Source organism: Eucyclogobius newberryi, unplaced genomic scaffold, assembly GCF_026437365.1.
Source record: "Eucyclogobius newberryi isolate DKJ021-1_F unplaced genomic scaffold, fEucNew1.0.hap1 SCAF_7, whole genome shotgun sequence".
Lineage (NCBI taxonomy): Eukaryota > Metazoa > Chordata > Actinopteri > Gobiiformes > Gobiidae > Eucyclogobius > Eucyclogobius newberryi.
Genome location: NW_027316389.1, coordinates 19,325,097 through 19,349,050, shown reverse-complemented (window position 1 = coordinate 19,349,050; position 23,954 = coordinate 19,325,097). Strand labels below are relative to the sequence as shown.

Sequence of the window (23,954 nt, the reverse complement as noted above, 5' to 3'; positions counted from 1 at the left end):
AATATTACTACTACTCTGCGCTCTGATTACAGTAAAACCATTGCACAACACACGTCTGTTTTCGCTGACATATATCTCGTCTACGGGAGGACACGTTCCTTGTTGTTCTTCGCTGCTCTGGTCACACATGTGGGCTATTATGTAAAGATCTCCGCGACCGTTGCCCCCGCCGCCGCCGCCGCCGCCGCCCCCTTTAATGTTTTGGAGGCGAATTCCGCAGAGGTGTACATTACTGCACGTCTTAAAGGGCTTACATCACCCTCGCTCCACCTAACGGGACGCTAACGCAACCAAGTCCCCTCCCGGACCCCCGAGGCCGACGAGGAGAGAGCGCGCGCCCCTGATATGACTGTGATATGACTATTCAGCGTTTATGTAAAGAATGACAACAGTTGTGGGAAAAACTGTGTACGATGCTCGAGGTGGGCAACGTATGAATGTAGATAACGTCGTTTTGGCGATATGTATATTGTTTATGTTAAAAAAAGAAGAAGAGCAAAAGGTTATGCTGTAAAAGGGTTTGATTTCACATTTGTCTGATGATTAAACCTCAACTAATACGTTTAAAGATAATGTTGGATTGACATAATATATTATCGGGACACTCCAAAAAATATACAAAAAGCATAGATACAAAGTATTTATAAATATTTAGTAGGGCTGGGTGAATTTTTTATTTTTTTTCCATCCCAAATTGAGTGATCACAATTTTTGATTTGATTTGATTTAGTCTTAAAATGGCTTTTTGCAATAATTTCATGAGCATAACTAGTACATAGTTTTAATCCATGCCATTTATATCTTCCTCCAACGTCTGACCTCGGCTCCAAACATCATATTTTTACTGACAGATCGACTGTCGATTCAAAAAAAACTCTTAAATAATTGAAGATTTCACATGACTGTCAATCTTTTCATTAATACAAATAATTAATTATTAACATGAACTAGCCCTAAAACGAGCCATAATCTTAACCTTAACCTTAGTAAATTATTATTAAATGACTTGTTTTTTCATAAATATTTATAAATGCTCTGTATCTGCCTTATTCTAAAGTGATACCAATGTCGAGATTAACATTTAACACATTTGTCAATATCGCCCAGAGCCACGTTGTAGTTCTTTAGTTGTTTTAGTCGATTACTTGGCCAATGATGTCTTGGTCAAACACATCTTTGAAAAGTCGACTAATTGTATTATTGAGAGTTTAAGACATGTATTTGCAACAACAGCAAAAAATAAGAAAGCATGGAGGGACGTGACAGTTTAATCTGCTCAAAGTTACTGTCAAAGCTCCAATACGTTTATTCTGTCCAACTTTATTAACACAACACATTTCAAACGCAAGAGCAGTATGCAAAGTGCTGCGCAATAAAAGTATACGATGCAAAATATATAGCCCCATTTAACTCCATTTACTCCGAACCAACTATTCACACCAATGCTAAATATTTAGCTTCTCAAATAGCACCAAGGCTAATTTCACTTTTAAAAAACGGTCTAAAACAGGGCTAAAACCTGGACTTAACAATAACTTAACTAGGTATAAACCAGACCAAAATCTTGCAAAAAAATGATAATTTAACGTGTACAATTACCGTATTTTCCGGACTATAATTCGCACTGGAGTATAAGTTGCACCAGCCAAAAAATGCATCATAGAGAAGAAAAGAACATATATAAGTCACACTGGAGTATGAAATAAGGTTGCAAGTGTAAAAATAACAAATAATATGACACATAAGTCGCTCCGGAGCATAAGTATATAAGTATAAATATAAGTCGCACCACGGCCAAAACTATGAAAAAAGGTGCGACTTAATAGTCCGGAAAATACGGTATGGTGGGGGGTGTGCCACCTGCTCGTCTACATGGAAGTGCAGTTGTTTTGCGTGAAAGACATTATGTAATTTATTTGTGCCAGTTTTCCCACTGTGTCGGGTCAACGGGGGTCAGCGGGGGTCAGCTCCTCTGCTCTCCGCTCCCTTCACTGAGCACCTTCACACTTCGTCACTCCTCTTTCCTAACTCCACCCCCCGGAGCCTTTTAAAGATTTAATCCTCTACAAAAACACGGGGTCGCTGAGTGAATGTAACCCTCCGTTTTCGCGGTTGTAGATACTTATCACATATAAGTTGCTCCGGAGTATAAGTATATATTATTTGTTATTGTCACACTTGCAACCGCATTTCATACTCCAGCGCGACTTATATATGTTTTTTCCTTCTCTATTATGCATTTTAAGGCTGGTACGACTTATACTCCAGTGCGACAGTGCTCGAATTGCCTAACTTTATGAATCCAAATGACCTGTGATGTTGTCTTAACCAGAGAAGTTTTAAACGTGAGTAAAACGAGCCGAGTCTTATCGAAATAAGTGGTTAAAAATAAGATTCTTGTTTTCCATTTTTGTTTTTAAGCACGCAATTGTGAACTTTACTACCGATACAAACGAGCCTCTAACTGCCTGGGTGCATGTCATCTGGAGAGAATGCAATAGTACAATTACAATAAAACTGTATCTGTACGCAGCGGGGTCATTCCATCGAATTTAGTTTTATTTCTCAAAACTCAGTGCCCTTTCACTTTTACCAGCAGCACTCCATAAAAATGAGCACATATAACATTGGAAAAAGCCCAATGCAAAGTTTTTCTACAGCGTGAAGGTATTGGTGGTGGTATTCTTGGTTTGTTCTACTACTACTGCTATTGCTACTGCTACTAGGGAACAGTCTATGCTGAAGGGCTAGTGTAGCATGTGAAAGGCACAGGTTTGGAATGAGCTGGACAGAAACATTAAAGTCTCTTCATCTCTGTTCATATTTAAAAGAAAACTGAAATTGACGCAACTAGGGGGGAAAAAATCCATGACCAAGAACAGACATTTAATCTTTAAATGCAGTTTAAAATAATAACAGATTAAAGAACATGGTGAATAGGTGTACGTATGCTAACGTAACACTTTCACGAACTGTGAAAAGTGTCTGGTACGTTAACGTGACATATTAACAGTTATTCAGATAACTATAGCATAAAGAACATGCTAACAAGTTTACCAAAGCATCAGTTTTACCCCAAATCACTAAATCCATTGAATTCTTCTTCCTCTGTGTCACTTCTAAACAACTCCTCAAACTCCAGAGGAAGAGGAAGTGCAGATTTTTCTTCTGCGTCGCTTAGAGCCTAGAGCGCCCTCTTGTGGTTGTCAGTGTGAAAATAACGAATAATATCACATAGAAGTCGATCCGGGGTCTAAATCGCACCCCGGCCAAACTAGTCCGGAAGATACGGTGTGTTTGGTACGCCTGTGTGTATCTTGTGTACAACTACTTCCATTTAAAAGAAGATGTGCACGACCTGAGTGTATCTATACATACATATACACATTTTGTAGGTAGTCAGTAGTAATGGTTTTATTTATATAATGACTAATCCCATGGGCCACACTCACTGTAAGGACAGCTTCAGGGGTGTCTGTATATATTTTGTACTAAACCTAAACCTAATGATGATGATTATGATAAAGGTTGATGAATAAATACGACTACTAACTACTACTGCTACTACTACACAAAAATAGTAGTACTTATATACAGTAAGACTAGAAGACACATGATTGAGTGTGAACTACAATTGCTGCAACTACTGCTACTGCTACTTAAAACTTAAAAAATATAAAAAATATATATATATAATTGAAGGTAAGGTGTAAGAAACGCACACGATTGAACCTTTTCCTGTTGCCACTTTTGTCAAAATGTCTCTTTTACACTGGTTTGTTGTACTGCTACTTCAAACTAACTGCAGTAGAAGTAAAAGCACGGTCATGAAACCACTCCAAAAAGTTAAAACGTCTTCAGAAAGCTCAGCGCTACAACCATCACTACTTCATCCGCATGCCCGTCCACAACGCTGAAGGACGTACGGGTGCGGCAAAATCGCTCACATCTGGTTCAGCTTTGCCTTGCGCACTGCAGTTAGCGCTTAGCAGTTAGCGCTGCTGCAGAGAAGGGAGTTGCCGGATACACGGATCCGGACGCCCTTCTCGGTATCTCCAAAGCGCAGCTGGGTGGAGGCCTGGCCACAACAGTAAACGCTGGCTCCAGGCAACAACAACAAAACACACCAGAGAAGTGAGACATCTGCTAAAGCTGGGTGTTCCTTTAACCACGATTAGTTTAACAATGCAATCAAATATACGACAAATGTACTATTTTTGGCCAATTTTTGGGCTTGTTTGTAGGTACAGAGCCTAACGTAAACTTGAAGAAAGACTAAACCAGGATGTGAATATGGTAACAAGTCATTAGGAAATCAAAACCCAAGTAAGAAGAAAAATATCCCAAAAGTGGCCAAAAATGCACCTCTGCGGAACCTTTCTCCCAATCTTGAGACCAAACTTTGATCTTGTTTTTGTTGTTAGAACCAGCTGAATTTAAAATGTGTTTCAGAATTATGAAAGTTAAGATCGTCACCGTAATAATTAACAATTTAAAACCAAATGTCTTCCTCAAACTGTTGTTGTCCAAAACCCACGGGCACTGTGCAAAATTGTGCTACATTTTGAAGAAGTTACAAGGCTTTTTGCCCATATTTTGGTTGAAGAAGGGCTAACTTTTCTGTTTCTGTCAGCTTCCTGTTTGTCTCAATGAAGAGCGCATGTTTTTGCTTTGCCTGTTATGTTCCGCAGTATGGTATTGAATGTATACACTGTTAAAGAAAATGCCACCAGGCCAAGTTAGAGCTCAAAATCGCCAACAGAAAGACAGTAAATCAAACAACAAAACTGCCATTGGTCAATCAAAGACGAGCACATTTCCGTCAAGTCGCTTCATCTTTTAATCTGTTAAACCTTTTTATCGACGACTCGTTCCATCCCCTCTGATAGTTTATAAAGCCGAGCGTCCCTTTAATCACTGCGTAGGACACACACATCGAGTGGTATTCGTCCCGTATCCACACAACATTTCTGATAACGACACTTGGACTTTGAACCGCGACTATTGGATTGACTTTGTTGACTCGGTGACGTAACACTTGGCTCGCTTCGTGGCGTTTAATGGACTACTTGTTTGCAGTAGGTCCAGGCTGTGTAAAATGATGCGTGTAAAGCCATTGACTGGGAACATTTATTAGCAATTTATCCTAATATTAGTTTTGCATCCAAAAAGTCAGTTCAACATTGTTCTTCAAGGTTATTTGCATGAGCAGGCCACTTGTTTCAGGTGTTTTATTTCCTGGTATAGATGTAATGTTTACAGGATCCACCGCAAGCCCTAAATGTTTGATTTGAGTTTATTTTTGTTGGTATTGTAATGTTTTTGTTGGATTGGTTAGGCTCTACTTTCAATATAGTTTAGATCCAGTCCAGTTCTGGTTTAGACCTTCTTTAAATCTTTTTTAGAGTCAAAGTAAATCCAGGGTTAGTGCCATTTTAGTCTTGTTTAGACATTATTTAGTCCTGGTTTAGTGCCACTTTAGTATTGGTCTAGACATAGTTTAGTCCTGGTTTAGTGCCAGTTTAGTCTTGGTTTAGACATAGTTTAGTCCTGGTTTAGTGCCAGTTTAGTCTTGGTTTAGACATAGTTTAGTCCTGGTTTAGTGCCAGTTTAGTCTTAGACATGGTTTAGTCCTGGTTAGCCCCTGTTTAGTCTTGGTTATCTTGTGTTGAGTACAGTTTACCCCTGGTTTAGTTACTCCTTCATCTTTCTTGATCATTTGATAAATCTAATCCTGTAACTTTCCCCCAAAACACGATCGACCTGTTCCCAAGTCAATTCCCCGTCACAAAAACAAAAGAATCCATTCTCCACACCTGTACATCGCTGTGGCAGTATAAATATATAAAGACACGCGGAGAATTGCACGAGCCCAGTGTAATCTGGAATGCAGCTGCAGTTATTTCTAAGTTTTTGCACATGTCTGGCTTTCAGATCAAGACCAGAGCGCGGGGAGACAAGACAGGAGCCCTCTCAGATGTGGAATCCCCCAGAATGCCCCTCCGCCTTGGCCCTGCCTCATCCTCCCCCACACGCACACACACATACACACATACATACGCCCAGGTTCCTGTGGCTTTTGGGGACATCAAACACAGAAAGGAATAGCATTTTCACCACATCGTGACGTGTCCGGCTCTGTAGCTGCGTCTGGACTTTAGCGGAACTAAATCCAGACGAAATCGGCTCTGAAACTGGACTGAATTGGAGTAAACTAGAACTAAATGGAGACTAAATGGGATGAGAGGGTAAATAATGCACCTCATCACAACTGAACATTTGTCCAACCTCAAAAAGAACATTTTACCACCATTTTTGTCAAGTAAAATCACCAAATATCAATATTGAAGTGCAGAGTTTAGTATTTTGTAGCTTTATTTACTGAATTTGTTGAATAGCAGTAGCGATTATAGTAGCTGGAGTAGCGGAAATAGTAGTAAAAGTAGTCCATAAAGCAAATTCTATACCAAATACAGGGTGGAAATGTAGTGTAAACAGGTTACATCAACTAGTCCAACCCTAAAACTCAACTTAATCCCCAATCTTGACCTAAATTAAGCCATGTTTTAATTTAAAACCATGTCTTTGATCTACTTTTGAATGATTTGCCTCACGGGGACCTGATTTTTGTCCCCCACGCGCAAAGAAAAAGCTCCTTGTGAACTGTATAGAGACTTCAGTCCCCGCGATGTGAAGAAAACCTGCTGACAAAAACCCTCCGGCAGTAACGTTTACCACATGCACGCGGCAGAGATCCAGACTCGAATGAATCAAAGAGGACTCGGGGTCCCAGACGGTGCCGAAAAGATAAATATCATCCAGCGCTGTAGTGGAAGTTTTATTATGACGTCTGTGTGTCAAAGCACGACGTTCCCGAGGTGACGACTGATGTGTTTATGAGTTATAATTGAAATGCAGCGTTTTCCCATAGAAACGCACTTGATGTTGTTTGATTTGATGTTAAGCTGGCTTTTGGCAACTTAAAATAATAATAATGTGTGTGACTTTTATGCCATAGTGTGGAATACTTAAGCTAAAATATAGGGCTGCACCATTTGGGGAAACGTGTCTAATTGCGATTTTTCTGACCAAAATTGCAATTAGATTTGAGATTTACGGTTTAATGATAGGGTTCTGTTCAAAGTCGTAACGCAAATTGACAAAAAGGCTGACAAATTTACATGTTTGTTTGTGCAGCTCCAAATTATAGTTACCAGGTTTTTTAACACGTAATTAAACTGGATATTTTGTTGTTTGTGGAGGAAATTATGACACTTCAAAAATTGGCAGCCTTTGCGATTTGCAGCCCGAGCTAAAGGAATGACAATTACACAACAACGAGCAGGAAAACGCTCCTCCGGGCCAGGTACGAGTCAGGTCTATGGACACGTAAGTCTACTCATAGTAAGAGCGCATGTGTTTCAACGCAACTGAAATAAAAATTAAAAAACACTACCTACACTGCTTTATTGTTGTCAAAGTAGTACAAAGAATTAGTAGTATTATTAGTACAATTGTATTCCCATAGTATACATACTGTAGATGGAACTGGTACATCTGCACTAGGAACGATTGGACAATAAGAAGATTTAAGTAATAGTCCTAGTTGTGTTGAGTATTTTAACTTCTACATGAGTAATAATCTATTTCCAGTATGTCGTAAAAAGTATGTACTGAGTTGTTAATCCTTGGGTGCATTTAAACCAATAAACAAACAATAAACAAACAAACAGACAAACAAACACGTGACAGCGGTTTTCAGTGAGTCTCACCTTCATAGATGGAGATGATGTGCGGGTGACGCAGCGACGACATGATCTCAATCTCGCGGCGGATGTGAACCATGTCCTGTTCATCTTTGATCTTGTCTTTCCGAATCGACTTGATGGCCACCTGCGAAAACACGAGACAGAGAAAAACTCAGGTCAGACTCTCCGGGAAAACCCACCTGAGCAACCCTCGACCTGAGCTTTATGAACAGTGGAAGGAACGGTTGTGTGCTCAGGTGAAATTACAGGAGCTTTTTACCATGTTATAATTGTTCTCCCTCGTCATTAGACCGCTGGTAGTAGTGTTTGTAGTCGAGTTTTGAGTCATTTTGAGTCAATATCGCTATTTACGATGTCCGAAATACAACAGAATGATCCGCGGGCGTCGTAGATTACAATTACGTAGAAGATAAAAGCACAGCAAGTCTTTTTAAAGATAGATATGCAGGTAAAAGTACTCGTACTTGTATTTAACCAAAAATAAAAATGTAACTGCTGTCATACTACTGTATTTTCCGGACAATAAGTCGCACCTTTTTTCATAGTTTTGCCCACGGTACTTATATTTATACTTATATACTTATACTCCAGAGCGACTTATGTGATATTATGTTATTTTCACACTTGCAACCGCATTTCATACTCCAGTGTGACTTTTTTCTTCTCTAATATGCATTTTATGGCTGGTGCGACTTATACTCCGGTGCGACTTATAGTCCGGAAAATACGCTACTTATTATTAATACTAGGGTTGCTAAATTAATCAAATCGAAATAAAAATATGAATGGATGTGGTTGACCAATCTTGTAGTACCATAATTTCCTCCACAAACAACAAAATGTCTTTATTTTGCATTAAAAACTGCAAACCCTGTCGTTTGGATCTGTGCCAGCACGTTCTACCATCTGCGTTCATTTTGTCATTTCTTCGAACACAGTCTCATAATTAAAACATAAATCACGCAATGCTTCACGGAAAAAAAATCGCACTCAGATATTTCTCCCAAATCGTTCAGCCCCAATTACTTCTCCCACTACGAAACTGCCAAATTATTTAATTAGAGATTAAAAGTGAATTCCGGACGCCCGAACAAGCCAGTAATTGGAAATCCCCCCCCCCCAAAAAAAGCAAAGTTTATCCCAATGATTGAATTAAATAAGTCTCCGGTTACTTTGCTCCACTGACCTGCGTCGCCGTATCTCGTCAAACTACGAAACAAACAGTGCAATCTTTATCTCTCGCCGCTTTAATCTCGAGTGAGGCGTTCGGACAGAGGAGGCATTGTTCTACGAAAGTCTGGGCTCCGCATTTTTTAATCAGGAACCGCCAAACCGTCCAAACGACTCCGATCCTCTTTTAATTGCGAGATCACGGGGCGGTTTCACACGGGCTCGGATGGCGGCGTCCGTCAGCGTCTAGAGAAAGTAATGATAAAGATCGCCATCGAATAAATCACGGCTTTATCGCTCGACCGCTCAACCGCCGCTCACGTCTAGTCAGTCAGTAAGTACGTAAATTATAGCTGTGTTTCGGGGGTTGTAAATTACTCTAGCCTTAGCTTCTCTGGGGCTGATTTAGGATGCGTTCACACTCTCACAGTCAAACCACATCAGAACCGACCCAGGGCTAAACAAGGACAACAAGAAGACCGAGGACCACCAGGACTGGAAAAGGCTCAATGATGCACCCTTAAGGAGGCCGGTCTGAGTCACTGTCGCCCCTTCTTCAAATGAAAACAAATCAAAGAAAGTGACTCATTTTCTTGACATTTATTGTGTTCTGATTTTATGCCAAATGGACCCCAGGAAGACTAGAGACCACTTGTGGAAGCTAATGGGGCTCTGGCTGAATAAATAAATACATAAATAAAAATAATAAAATAATAATAAAATAAATAAAATAACAATAAATAAAATAGTTCGACTCTTGTAGATTATGTCCACATAGGTATTAATGACTATTCAACATAGGACCGACCAATTATAATATTTTTGGGCTACAAAGATTTACTTTTGTACAAAGCCACAAGAAGCGAAACCCACTTTTAAACTTTTATCTTCAATGGTCATATGACTGATAAAATACAGACAATAGTTGGCAACTTAACAGCAGTGATAACAGAAGTAGTATTATGTGATAAAATGTAGCTTACACGTACATGTTCAATGCTCGGGTACAAAGTGTGTCTTCACTTAAAGGCGGAATGGATGATTTTTCGGCGATTTGAGAACGCAGGCGGAAGTGCGCATGCGCACTCCCCCGTGCGGACTGATACAACACACACGTGCGTTTGTTTACTAGCGCGACGGAGCGCATCGCATCTCTCGTCTTCCGTAGATTTCCGTCCACTTCTGCGTCAGCTCGAACTGTCTTTCTCCGTCTTCATTTTGTCCCGTACACTGAGGGAACTATATTATGATAGATCCATGCGCTTAGGCACGCGGAAACGTGGGGACGAGCCACACGCAGCTGCAGGTGAGCGATAGGTGTGTTCTATGATTGATACGTGGCAGGACTAATCGGCAGTCCACGCCACGAGGAAATAAGACTTAGATTTGTGCCAAAAAAATCGTCCATTCAACCTTTAAGTCACAATATGTATTTGAAGTTATTAGTGGCAAATTGGTAATATTATTGTTTGTTGCAGTATAGTATTCAGAGCATATACAGGTTAACTTTACATTTTTGTTATCAGTACTAATTCAGAGTAATGTTTTCCAACTCGAGTTTGATACTAAAGAAAGACAATAATACCATTTATTTAGACAGTAGAATGTTATTTTTTATACCAAAAACAATGGCAGTTTCTTTAATAACCTATAACAGTGTTGTTAAATACATTGGTTTTGATATAGAGCAAGGAGACCATTCGAAAACTATACAAGAAGCCTACATTTTGTCCTAAATGTATGTGATCTTTGGTTCTTCTTCATTTAATAGAGACAATGCACATTAAAGGAACATCAACATGCTGGATTATAACTAGTTTTATACCCACAATCTCTAGAATCTATAGAGAAATATAACAGTTAAATGTAATAAATCTATCATCTATATTTGATATACGCATTTTAGCATTGACAGTATCTGGGTATCGACAACTTTAATACAGAGGGTCTTAGCGAGACGCAAATATATCTTTTACTTTTTTCGGACTAAAAATAGCAAAACAGCCCACATTTTTAAACCTGTTTTATGGAGGAAAGAAACTGGGCCGAGGTGAAGCGGAGGTTGGCCAAAGGGCTGTCTGCAGGAGTCTCCACAGTCCGCTGCGTTTTATTTGGGAATATTTCACCCTCACGGCAGTACCACCAAGGTCGAGCTAACTCCGCTCGGTCGGCCCTCCGTCCTGTCCCGGTTTTAAATGAGGGGTTAGCTTCCTCTCGTCCAAATAAACCAATCACAGCGCATTGCCCCGCACATGTCTCCGTAATTGTAGACCAAACATTAGGGTTGGACGTTCCTTTGATCACGTCTTTTGCGAAGCCCGGTTTGGTCTGTAGTTTGTTGGTTTAAACTTTTGCCCCTGGTTGTATTCATTTCAGGAGTAACCGCAGGCTGGTATCGGTACACGGGACTAAATCGAGACTAAACCAGGGACAAGCCAGGTCTAAGGGCGGACCAGGTCAAGGGATCAGGACTGAACTGGGTCTAAACCGGCTCTACGCCATCTTAAACCAGAGACTAAACCAGGACAACACCAATAACACAGGAAAAATGAAGAAAAATAGGCTTAATCAGAGCTAAACAAGAACTTAACTGACACCCAAGAAGGAATAAACTCAATATAAGCATAAACCATGTCTAAATTAGTTTAAACTGGGACTAAAACAGAAAAATAAATGGATTTGACCCAAAGAAATGAGGCCCTAAATCAAGAAAAAGTCTCACATTTTTAGGAAGTAAAGTCAGGACTTTAAAAAAAAGGGACAAAACCTGGTCTAAGGTGAAGGGATCAGGACTAAACTGGGTCTAAAACTCAAAATAAGCATAAACCATCTAAACTAGGACTAAAATAGAACAAAACCGTGATTTTACCCAAAGAAATGAAGCCCTAAATCAAGACAAACTAGCTTCACACTATATGAAAAACCAGGACTCAGTCAGGACTTAAAAAAGGGACAAAACAGGACTTAATAAATAAAACTTAAGACCAACCAAAACTCAGTCCAACTCAGAACTAAACTAGACCTGAAAAGGAACTCAAATTGCACAAAAAAAAAAAATATATTTCATGAGAGGGATTAAAAACGATCAAAACTAAACTAGGTCTTAATCAAGTTTGAAGGTCTACATGTCTAAACCAGAACAAAACCAGGTGTAAAAAAATATGAATAGAGCCTTTGAATAAATCTAGACAAAACCATGATGTCATTTTAACTGTAGCACACCTTTGATCAAATCATATTTACGGAACATCGAATCCTTTTCGGCCTAAAGTTTGTTGGTTTAAACTTTTGTCCTCCTGGTTTTTCACCGTACCGGCTGTAATTCAGTGGAAGCCCGACTTGCTTCTTTCTTGCAGCAGAATGTGACCGCAGGCCTGCAGCGGGTGCCAAGCTAATTACTGTGTACATCAATAAAAATAGGCCCCGAACCGGAATAGCTCCCATCCAAGAGAGAGCGTGCATTTCAAGAACTCGCAGTAATGGACCGAAATGAGTCCGAGGGGGTCCTGCCCGCTGCGCACAAAATTGGTCAAATTGTTTCGTTTTTTACCGTTTTCCTTCACCACAGAAACGCATATTTTTGGGGCTTTATTAGGGTCTTATTTTTTTATTGTTGAGGTTTTGTCATGTTTTGTGATTTAAGATGATGCATGGAAAACTGGCAAAAGCAATTCGGTCCAATTTTCTGTATGTTCAAAAGTCAATTATTGCCAGTAGGGGGTGCACAGACTGGAACGAAGCAGTTTTGAGACCTGGACTACTACCGTATTTTCTGGACTATAAGTCGCACCGGACCACAAAGCGCACCAGCCAAAAAATGAATAATAGAGAAGAAAAAAACATATATAAGTTAGATTAGAGTATGAAATGCGGTTGCAAGTGTAAAAATAACAAATAATATCACATATAAGTCGCTCCGGAGTATAAGTATATAAGTATAAATATAAGTAGTCCTCCCCTGGCCAAAACTATGAAAAAAGATGCGACTTATAGTATTTATCCTGGTTTTGGTCGTGTTTAAGCCCCGGATAGTTAAAGATGGATATAAAGTATTTTTAACATTGGGTTTAGTCCTATTATTTATTTCGTCATTGTTTAGTACAAGTCTAGACCTGGTTTACAAGTAGGTCAGGTTAATTATGTGACTTGAGATCTGTTAAACATTGTAAAACCAGTTGTAAAACCGACTGATACACTGCTTCACTCCTACATTGAAACTCAAACTCATGCAGAACTCTTTTAAGTGAGAAATTGCCAACCACAGTAAGACCACAGTTCTGTTTTTTTTACAGCAATTGGAGCTCTTGAAAATAACCCTCTTCTTAGAAAGGGCTTCCCATCCATCTTAATGATCCCGAATTCCTTGTTTAACCGGGTGAACTGTGCGACTTGCTCTCCCACAGCGGGTTGAGAGCGGGCCAGGTATCTCTCTCGAGCATCGCCTCATGTTCCCCCCCGACCCTGAAACGGATGATTTAACAGGACTGCGGATCAGACGAGCCAGCTGGCCCACTGCACTGCGATCCCTGTCCCCAACTCCACCTCTGCTGCCGTCCGAGCCACTGTAAACAGGTATCAGACAATTGACCATTAAGTATAAAGGTGTCCAGAGTCCAGATTTACTTCAGGTTAGTTCAATATTTTGCTTATAAGTGGATTTTTTGGACCTGGTGCGATTGCTTTTGACACAGTTTTGCAAAACCACACAGACTTTTGACATGTTAGTGCCATTTGAACCATCTCGGACTGTGTGAACCTCAGGGAGCGGCCTCCTGTTGGTTCAAAGAGTCAGCACTAAACAAGGAACGGCCTCCTGTTGGTGCCCAGAGTCAGGACTAAACAAGGACCGGCCTCCTGCTGGTGTCCAGAGTCAGGACTAAACATGGACCGGCCTCCTGCTGGTGCCCAGAGTCAGGACTAAACATGGACCGGCCTCCTGCTGGTGCCCAGAGTCAGGACTAAACATGGACCGGCCTCCTGCTGGTGCCCAGAGTCAGGACTAAACATGAACCGGCCTCCTACTGGTGCCCAGAGTCAGGACTAAACATGGACCGCCTCCTGCTGGTGCCCATAGTCAGGACTAAACATGGATCGGCCTCCTGCTGGTGCCCAGAGTCAGGACGAAACATGGACCGGCCTCCTGCTGGTGCCCAGAGTCAGGACTAAACATGGACCGGCCTCCTGGTGGTGCCCAGAGTCAGGACTAAACATGGACCGGCCCCCTGGTGGTGCCCAGAGTCAGGACTAAACATGGACCGGCCTCCTGGTGGTGCCCAGAGTCAGGACTAAACATGGACCGGCCCCCTGGTGGTGCCCAGAGTCAGGACTAAACATGGACCGGCCTCCTGGTGGTGCCCAGAGTCAGGACTAAACATGGACCAGTCTTCTGCTGGTGCCAGAGTCAGGACTAAACATGGACCGGCCTCCTGCTGGTGCCAGAGTCAGGACTAAACATGGACCGGCCTCCTGCTGGTGCCTGAGTCAGGACTAAACATAGACCGGCCTCCTACTGGTGCCAGAGTCAGGACTAAACATGGACCAGCCTCCTGCTGGTGCCAGAGTCAGGACTAAACATGGACCAGTCTCCTGCTGGTGCCAGAGTCAGGACTAAACATGGACCGGCCTCCTGCTGGTGCCAGAGTCAGGACTAAACATGGACTAGTCTCCTGCTGGTGCCAGAGTCAGGACTAAACATGGACCGGCCTCCTGCTGGTGCCAGAGTCAGGACTAAACATGGACCGGCCTCCTGCTGGTGCCCTGGAGCCCTTTTTACTTCCTAAAGATGTGAGACAGGCCTCTACACTAACAATCAGGCTTCAAACAATTCCGTTTAGCTGTGCTTTTATCTTCACTTTTCTCTTTGAAAGTAGTTTTATCTTGGTTATTTATGTTTTTATTAGTTTTTAATATGAAACAAGCATTTCAAACTTCTCTCCCGTCACGGTCACACTGAGAAAGACGGTGCATCCAGATGATTAATCAGTCTGTCACGTTTACACACATTATCAGAAACAGTCGAGGATCATAACACCATTTCCCCAACACCACATCCACTTCAGGAATGTCAAGACTTCCCCCACCGTTCTTCTCCCGGGGATCCATTTTTCGGGGGTGATGTAATCCTCCTGAATTCATATTGATATAAGTGAGGTTGTCCTGGGCTTGTTTTGGTTCTGGGGTCCCCCTTCTCTCCCTTTCCCTTCCCTCCCCTCTTTCTTTCTCTCATTCGCTCTCACACATTACCAACCAAACCTCTCTCATTCAGTCTCTCTCTCTGTCAGTCTTTCACTCTCTCCCTTACTCGTTCAGGGTGGCGCAATTCCTCGCTAACGTGTATCGATATCGCAATATTGGCAATAATCAGTATCGCGACAAACTAAATATATATATCGCAATAACCTCCAAGGGCCTCCATCTGACAGAAATGTACGTTTTTTAAAAGAAAAAAAATGCACAATAGTGAAAAAAAACGCATATGAGTTGCACTGGAGTATGAAATGCGGTTGCAAGTGTGAAAATAACAAATAATATCTCATATAAGTCGCTCTGGAGTATAAGTATATAAGTATAAATGTAAGTATAAGTCGCACCCCGGCCAAAACTATGAAAAAAGGTGCGACTTATAGTCTGGAAAATACGGTAGTTTAATAAATTAAAGCATGAACATATTTTTCTATTATAAAACTACTGCGTCAAAAAGTATCTTCACTAGTCTCAATAAAATACTTGACAGATATTGCATATTAACCTTAATTCACAGTACTGTGCAGCACTATTCCCCTCTTTCTGGTTCTTCATCGTCTCAGTCTCCTGCTGCTCTTAACCTTTCTCTTTCTCCGTCCCCCTCCCACTCTCTTTCCCCTTTCTTCTCCACATCTACATCTCTTTCATGTCACCTTCTTTCTTCTCTCAAACCCTCACTTTCTGTCGCTTTCCCATCTCTTTTTCTTCCTCACATCATTCTCTCTTAAACGATATTGGTAAAAAAACTGTCAAATCTTCATGTACCACAAAAAATAAATAAATAAATAAATAAAATAAATAAAAATAAATAAAAATAAATAAAAATAAATAAAAATAAATGAAAATAAATAAAATAAATAAAATAAATAAAATAAATAAAATAAATAAAATAAATAAAATAAATAAAATAGTTGAAAAAAATAGGTTTAAAAAAAAAAGGTATCCGCGATAAATATTGACATCTAAACAATGTTCCTCCTCTAATTTTTTACGATAAGTCTGTGTTTATGGTTCTAGTCTTCGTTCAAGTCTACAATTTTCACGTGGTGTTGGTCAAGGTGTGAATGCAGCCTTAATCTGGCCCCGCTCTCGTTTTTTCCTCCCTCCGCCCTCTCGCTCCCTTCCAGTGCATGACGGATACAGGATATTAACCTTCCCCTTCGCTCTCATTTCCTGCTGTGAGTGGCCTTTCATGTGTCAATGCCCATTTGGACCAAGGATAACACGATATAGCCTTTAGAAGAGTCGTCACTGTAACATCTAACGCCCCGGGACGTAGGGGTTCTCCAAATACCTCCCAAAACAACTCAAAAGGCTAAACCGTGACTGACCCGGGTCCAAACAATGGCGTGAAAGAGGAAGAATGTCTAAAATCAACTTAATTTATCTAAAAAGGGATTAAAACTGGGATTAAAACCAGGATTTAACCAGTTCCAATCGCAAGAAATCTACAAAAATACTCCAAATGTATGACTACAAGCAGGGAATAGTGCTGTGGGACTAAAATGTACTATTTAGATACTTGGGAATAGACGCAATGCTGAGTTTGATATCATAAATGTAATAAAAACAGCCTTTTATGCAGCATAATGTAATTTAAAAAACAAAATAATAATAGTCTCAGTATGCGGTTGTGTACTAGCTCTGATACAGACCAAGACCATTTAAAAACTGTTCAACAAATATCAAATTTTGTTCCATTTGTGTGTTATTTTCATTATTGATCTTAATTTTAATACGTTTTAGTTTTTTTTAATAATAATAAATACCGTATTTTCCAAATACATAATAAAGAAGAAAAAAACATATAAGTTGCACTGGAGTATGAAATAAGATAAGATAAGATATTCCTTTATTGTCCCACATGGGGAAATTTCATTGGTGCAACGCAGGTAGATACAGAGGTAGATACAGAAGAACAGATCACGCGGTTGCAAGTGTAAAAATAACAAATAATATCACATATAAGTCGCTCCGGAGTATAAGTATAAAAGTATAAGTATAAGTAGAAGTGGCACCCCGCCAAAACTATGAAAAAAGGTGCGACTTATAGTCCGGAAAATACGCTAAACGACTAATATGCATCTAAACTTGGTAAACCAGGTCTAAATTAGGCCAAGTTCAGGACCAACTCAGGAAGTCCAAACACAGATCCGTGCCCCTAGCGGGACCTGAACCACAGTTTGAGAACCGCAGCATATTTCTTCCAAACAGAAAAAAGCGTACAATTTCCATCCATGTTATAAAATTAGTGCTGGTTTGACCCCGTTCGGTTCCGATTCAGCTCCGGGTTAGTTTTGCTTCGGTTGTGGTTTGGTCGTCCTGGTTTTATCAGCGTCTCTCGAGCGCAGCGTTATAAATTGTAGGGTAATTTTTGCCATGTCGTAAATGAGAGTCGTTTCAAACAGCGGCGGTTTAGTTGTGAATTAGTTCCGCGTTAGTCCTGGTTTCAGGCCGAGTTCGGTCCCGGTTTTGTTTTGGTGTACGTCCAGTTTTGTTCAAGCAGCATATATAATATCAAAGAAGACAAATGACTCTTTGTTTGTGTTTCTATCATTTGTAGGAACCAAGTGCTACTAACGTATTTCCCGGACTATGTACTTATAATTATACTTATATACCTATACTCCGGAGCGACTTATATGTGATATTATTTGTTATTTTCAGGATGCAACCGCATTTCATACTCCAGTGCGACTTATATATGTTTTTTCTTTTCTATTATGCATTTTTTGGCTGGTGTGACTTATACTCCGGTGCGACTTATAGTACGGAAAATACGGTACATTGTGACCAAAATAAATACAATTATCGATTAATCAAATAATCTTGACGTCCCCATTTACCTGCAAAGACGAGTATTGCCCGGATACTAATGGAGGCGTGGTTTAGTTTTGGGTTGGTCCTGATCTAGTCCCGGATCATTCCAAGTTGTATTCGTTTAATAAAGACTACGCAAAATACCTAATCTTTCTTTCAGCGTATTATATCGTTTTCGCCCGGTTTTAGTCCCGTTTCAATCCTGCTCCTCCTGGTTTTCACTGCAAGTCTTACAATACTCTTTACGCTCAGCTCACATCATAAACCCTGTGTTTCCGTTGACCTGCGACGTAATAAAACACACAGCTTTTCACTTTTGCTGACGTGCGACGCGCCCACAAACCGATCTATCGTTCTCAAAAGCGGTCTTCTTCCTCCTGCTTCCCTCGTTCAGCATGTGGAGCCGACGAGCGTGGAAAAGGTGGAGGGATTTAAAAGACTGTAGCGTAGCGGTCTCGCCACAGCAAACTGAAGCGAGGAATCACGCGTGGACGGAAGGTGTTGACGAATGCATGAAAAAAACGAATGTGCGGTTCACAATTTGTCCTAAAATGTCATGATTGAGCGTAATCTTAGACCACGACTGCAAATCTTTTTAATTGCGAGCAGGGATGTCGCGATTTAAAATTCTAGTGTGGCGATTAACGTCAGAATAAACAATTTACAACTAAAACAACAATAAAATCCAGAATTTTCTTTCCTTCTTGTTTTCTTAACATGTTACCGCTCCTCAAAATGTGACTTTCTTGAAATCAAGCTTTCTGAACCCTTAATTTGGCACAAACGGCAAGATAAAAAAGACACTTACCTAAAAACATACCTAATTTTGTTTAAAAAATGTCATATGTGATTAAAAACAACATAATTCTTCTTCTAAAACTCGATTATCATTTCTTACTCTTTACGGTTATATTGTGACCTAAATGATCCCAATTACTGATGAACCTAATAATCTTGACATCCCTAATTGTAAGGTAAATGTTAGTATATTGGCCTGGTCTTAAACAGGACTAAAGCAAAACTAACAAAACAGTACCACACAAAAAAGAAGACCAAGCTATAAATCAGTAGTAAACCAGCACTAAACAAGAATATATAATAGATTAGGTCAGATTGTGCTGAACGCAGACCTGAGCAGGGAGAAAGAGAGAGAGCCTCGGTGACCCGTGACTTTTCATTGATGTTGTTGTTGTTGTTGTTTTATGGCGGTTGGCGTCCAAGCGTTGCATTACCGCCAGACTTTATTCCTCAGACTTTTCATTGATGTTCAGGGGGTCAAAAATACCCGAGTTGTGGCAGAAAGAATAAAGTCTAAAGAATAAAGTCAAAAGAATTAAGTCTAAAGAATAAAGCCTAAAGAATAATAATTCTAACGCGGCAAGAGAGGAAACGTCCCATCAAAATAAAAGTGGAAGAGGAAGTGAAGGCATTCATTGCGCCTCTGCTGGCCAATTGTGAAAATACACAATATCTGCAATGCACTTTTTTCATGGCGTCTCGAGGAGAATATAAACCATGAGTTTCAAACAAATCAGACAATGTTGAGTTTTTCACACAATGGGTAGGGGACGCTATAGAGTAAATTTGTTACATGGGTATTTATTTCCAATCAGATCATAAAAACGCATTAGTGAGTGAAATATGAGCTCCGCAGATCAATTCCAATAGGCGTGACTTGTCCTTGAAAAAACTGAAAATTAAGCCTTTTTTGAGGGCGTGTTACACGGAGACCGTAAAGAATATCAACATTCTTTTGAATATTTATTAAATTTCAATGTCTTTTGATGCAAAAGGTGTTGTTTTGAGCTCGATCGGACAAAAAACCTAGGACAAGTACGATTTTGAAAAACAAAAAGTCAAGCGTGGCAGTGCCACTTTGATTCGACATGGCTGACTTCCTGTTTATCATAGAGCGATGCTGCCAGGTGCGTTTTACTCGTCAAAGGTCAGAGGTCAAAGGTAGCTCTATCACTGTCCCAAGTCTCATGTGCCTAGGCCAAAGATTAAGTGTTTCATGTTTTTCTTTTTTGAACTAGTCGGCAGTGTTGCGACGGGCATTCTCGCAACCTCCATTTTATTCGAGTTCGGGCCGAGCCGATCGCGTCTATGACCCCATGTGTGACCTATGACCCCATGTGTGACATTCATCAATGTTAGGGGGTCAAAAATGCCCGAGTTGTGGCAAAATTTTACCACGCAAAACTATAATAATAATAAGAAACCATGGCAAGAACAATGTCTCTATCCATTCCATTCTGGAAGGCTCGAGCCAATTAACAAATAAAATGCCCTTCTGCTTTCATTTGCTGAACATGAGACAGACTGTAAATCATTGCCGTTTAACACAAAAAATAGGCAAACGTCTTCCTGAACTCTGCTTCCAAACACGTGCTTTCAGTGACACCGTGACCGCTCGATTAAAGAAGTAGATCATTGACGATTTTATGCAACCAAAGATTTCGATCTCGATTAAAAGTTGATCAAATCACATGGCCAATTGCATGTTTATATCTCACTTGCTCTAATCCAAATACTCTCTAATTATAACAGAAATGTCCACACTCACCCTATGCTCATTTCATCATCCCTCAGACACAGATACCAATAATGGTTTCCTCAGCCAATTAATGCGTTCACACAAACGAGGAGCGATAACGTTTTAAACTGAATAGTTAAAGGGCGTATGGTTTTTACGACTCTCAAATTTTGATTTCATTTGGTGTATTTATAACTGTTGTACATATACATTTTAGTTTTACACCAATCGAGCAGGTATTTGTTGAAAAAAGTTAAAAAATCTGTAGAAAATGACAGGAAGTGACATCACACTCATTCCATCAAAGTTTATCAGTCATAATTTACACAAAAGAAACTACTTTTTGACCCAATAAACAATAAGTTAACAAAATAAAGTTGCTCTCATATATTTTTCAAATTAAAAAACATTCTGACATTAGATGTGTTTTGTCCCAGTGTTTGCTGGGTAACTTCCTAGTGTGATGTCATCAATCACAAACAGGAAGTGAAATTATAAATCGAAAAAAAATTGCTATTCTGGGAAAACTTTTTCATAATTTATGAAAATATATTTATCTCAACTGCGTTTTAGTTCAATGATCACTGAACTACGTCTCAATTTCAGCCATAAAACTACTTTTCTCAGCTCACGGCATGTTCTAAAACCTCATGGAAAAGTTAACGAATAGCCGATTGCTAAATTAGTTGACGCAATCATCGATCAGTTGCGATTAATCGATTAACTTGTTACATCCTTACAAGCGGGTGACCCTATCAAGCCAAATCAGAGTTCAGATCAAGGGTCGTCCAAAGGATACTTAAACTAGTCAAAAGGTACTCTTATTTTCATCACTACACACCACATCAGCACAAAAGCCGGCGGGATCGAAGAACATAAACAAGAACGAGCTCGGGACACGTGCCCGGCCAGCTGCCCCGGCACAAACGCGAGTGAGCCTGTAGCTCCCCGCATCTCCAGAGCCCAGTTAGCCAGTTTCCATGACGCTCTGAGGGTCAGCGGAGGCACAGCGGTGGGCCGGGGAGCTGGATTTGCACTCGCGTATCCGGTGCTGAGGCAACGCGCTGGATGAGCGTGGCGCGCCGCTGTCCAGCCTCGCCCCCCGGGGCCCGTTAGGACCGGTGATGGGGGGGGGGGGATTATACTAACGTTAAACAGGGCAGAACCAGGACTAAAACGTGGTAAAAGAGTGTATGAACGAGGGCTAAGTATGCAAGACTAAACCAAGAACAAAAGCAGGACAAAAAAACAGGAATAAAGATAGTTTAGAGTAAAGAATGCATCGCTGGACAAGGATTTAAGCAGGTCAGAAACTAAGGCAGGACTAAGAAGACCTACAAAATGGAGAAATAATCATGTCGCAATTGTTGTCGTTAAGGTTACATATAAACAGCATTGAGTAAACCAGGTCTAAACTAGAACTGCAGAGTCATTGTTTTCCTCGTTGATGCATGTATAAACACTACTGTAACTGGTTTCAAAGAGGGTTTCGGTCTCTGGTGCAGGTCTGTTTGGCGGTAAAGTGTCTGGTGAGATCAAGACTGTTTTGGGCTGCGTTCGGTTTGGCCCCGGTTTGGTCCCCATTTGGTCCCGATTTAGTCCCGATTTGGTACCGGTTTGGTCCCGATTTGGCCGCAATTTGGTCCCAATTTTGTCCCGGTTTGGCCCCAATTTGGTCCCGGTTTGGTCCCAATTTGGTCCCAATTTGGCCCAATTTGGTCCCGATTTGGTCCCCGTTTGGTCCCAATTTGGTCTCAGTTTGGCCCCAATTTGGTCCTAGTTTGGCCCCAATTCAGTCCCAGTTTTGCCCCAATTTCATCTTTAAACCTGTCACGATAACAAACTACTCTAAAGCTGGATAATCCCTGTAAACCCTTTGTGAATGCACAACAACATTGCTAAAATAAAAAAGAAAACATGAGCTGCAACACAATATAACAGTTAATTAGTGTCTATAATGAGTCACAGAAATAACCTAAACACCCTCCACAGCTCACAATCTTATCATATTGCAAAAAAAATACAAAAACTTCCACATAAGTGCAATGAAATGGTACTCTTGATAAATACTGAGTCATCATTTATAAGATAATAAGTGGCAGGCCTACTGCACTTCTAGTCCTGGTTTAGTCCGGGTCTGGTTTGGTCTAGCTCTGGGTTTTTCTCCAGTTTTACCCAGTTGAAACCTTGATGTAGACCTGGTTTAGTCTCGGGTTGGTCCTAGTTTAGTCCTGAACGAGTTAAGTCCCAGTTTAATTGCAAGTGAATTCTGTCACTTAATGCTCGTCCCAAACAAAGATGAAGATTCTTAAAGATTCTTCCAGGACTTGGCCTGTTTTAGTCCGGATTATGACCAAGTTAGGTTTGATTCTATCTTGTTTTTTTTTGTTGTCATCTATCATTTTCCCTACCATTTCTTCTAGTCCTGGTTTAGTTTTGGTCTGGTTTTTATCTCCGGGTTTGTTCCCAGTTCATACAGAGCGTGTATAGTACAACTATTATCATTCATCGTTGCATGTCGCACCTTAATGCCAAAGCAAATTCCTAGTTTTCCGAATCCTGTTCACTGACCATGGCAATAAATAAACCCTCTGATTCCGACTCTGAAGTGGATCAGTTCTCGGCTTAGACCTATTTTCAAGACCTTTTTAGACCTTCTGCTTCAGTCCAGTCCTATTCTCCTGGTTTCGATCTAAAATCCTGTTACACTACACATTTCGATGCTCTTTTTGACTCTTGACAACTCGTATGTTGATAAAAAAAAAAAAACACGTGCAATGGTCTCACCGCTCTGCCGGACTGCCGCTCGATGGCCTTCTTGACCTTGCCGTAGGTGCCCCTGCCCAGCGTCTCCAGCAGCTCGTAGCGGTGTTTCAGGTTGTGCTTGTGGTGGTGCTTCTTCACGCCGGCCGACCCCCCCCGGCGCGCCTCGCTCGCGCCCGCCGCCGCTGCGACGTCCTCCGGCGGCGAGCTGCGGTCCGGCGGAGGCGGAGGAGGAGGGGAACGGTCCGCGCGGGACAGCCTGCCCCGGGACGAGTGGCCCCTGAGGGATTCGGAGCGCGAAGCCCTCCGGCGGGGCGATAAATATGCCGTTTCCATCTCCCAAAAAAAAAATAGGGAATAACTATAATAATCTTCCCCGAGTTAAATAGTTGCACCGATACGAACGATAATACTTATAACCTATAACGATAGCGGTAAATAAATAAATAAATAAATTACAGAGAATAGCGCAGTTTTCTTATCATAGTGTACGGAAAAGCGCGTTTCCGGATTGTCCTGATCGTTTGTCATCGATTAACTGCGATATCCTTCCAAACTAATCATGTTATAGTCGCGTAATAACCAGTCCTCTGTGCATATGCATCGTGACAGCCTTTAATAGTGGCTTTATGTAAATCTATAGCGTTATTGGC

General features: G+C 40.8%; 1 protein-coding gene across 1 annotated transcript in view; it reads right to left on the bottom strand.

The window, feature by feature from the left end:
* Positions 1–23,954, bottom strand: part of nuak1b (NUAK family, SNF1-like kinase, 1b) — a 39,526-nt gene extending 15,572 nt beyond the window's left edge. Inside the window, exons 1-2 of the mRNA XM_072434924.1 lie at positions 23,326–23,954; positions 7,773–7,893 (exon numbers count right to left, since the gene is read on the bottom strand). Of these exons, the coding sequence (XP_072291025.1) occupies positions 7,773–7,893; positions 23,326–23,637 (433 nt within the window). The 5' untranslated portion in view covers positions 23,638–23,954. The remainder of the gene's footprint in view (positions 1–7,772; positions 7,894–23,325) is intronic.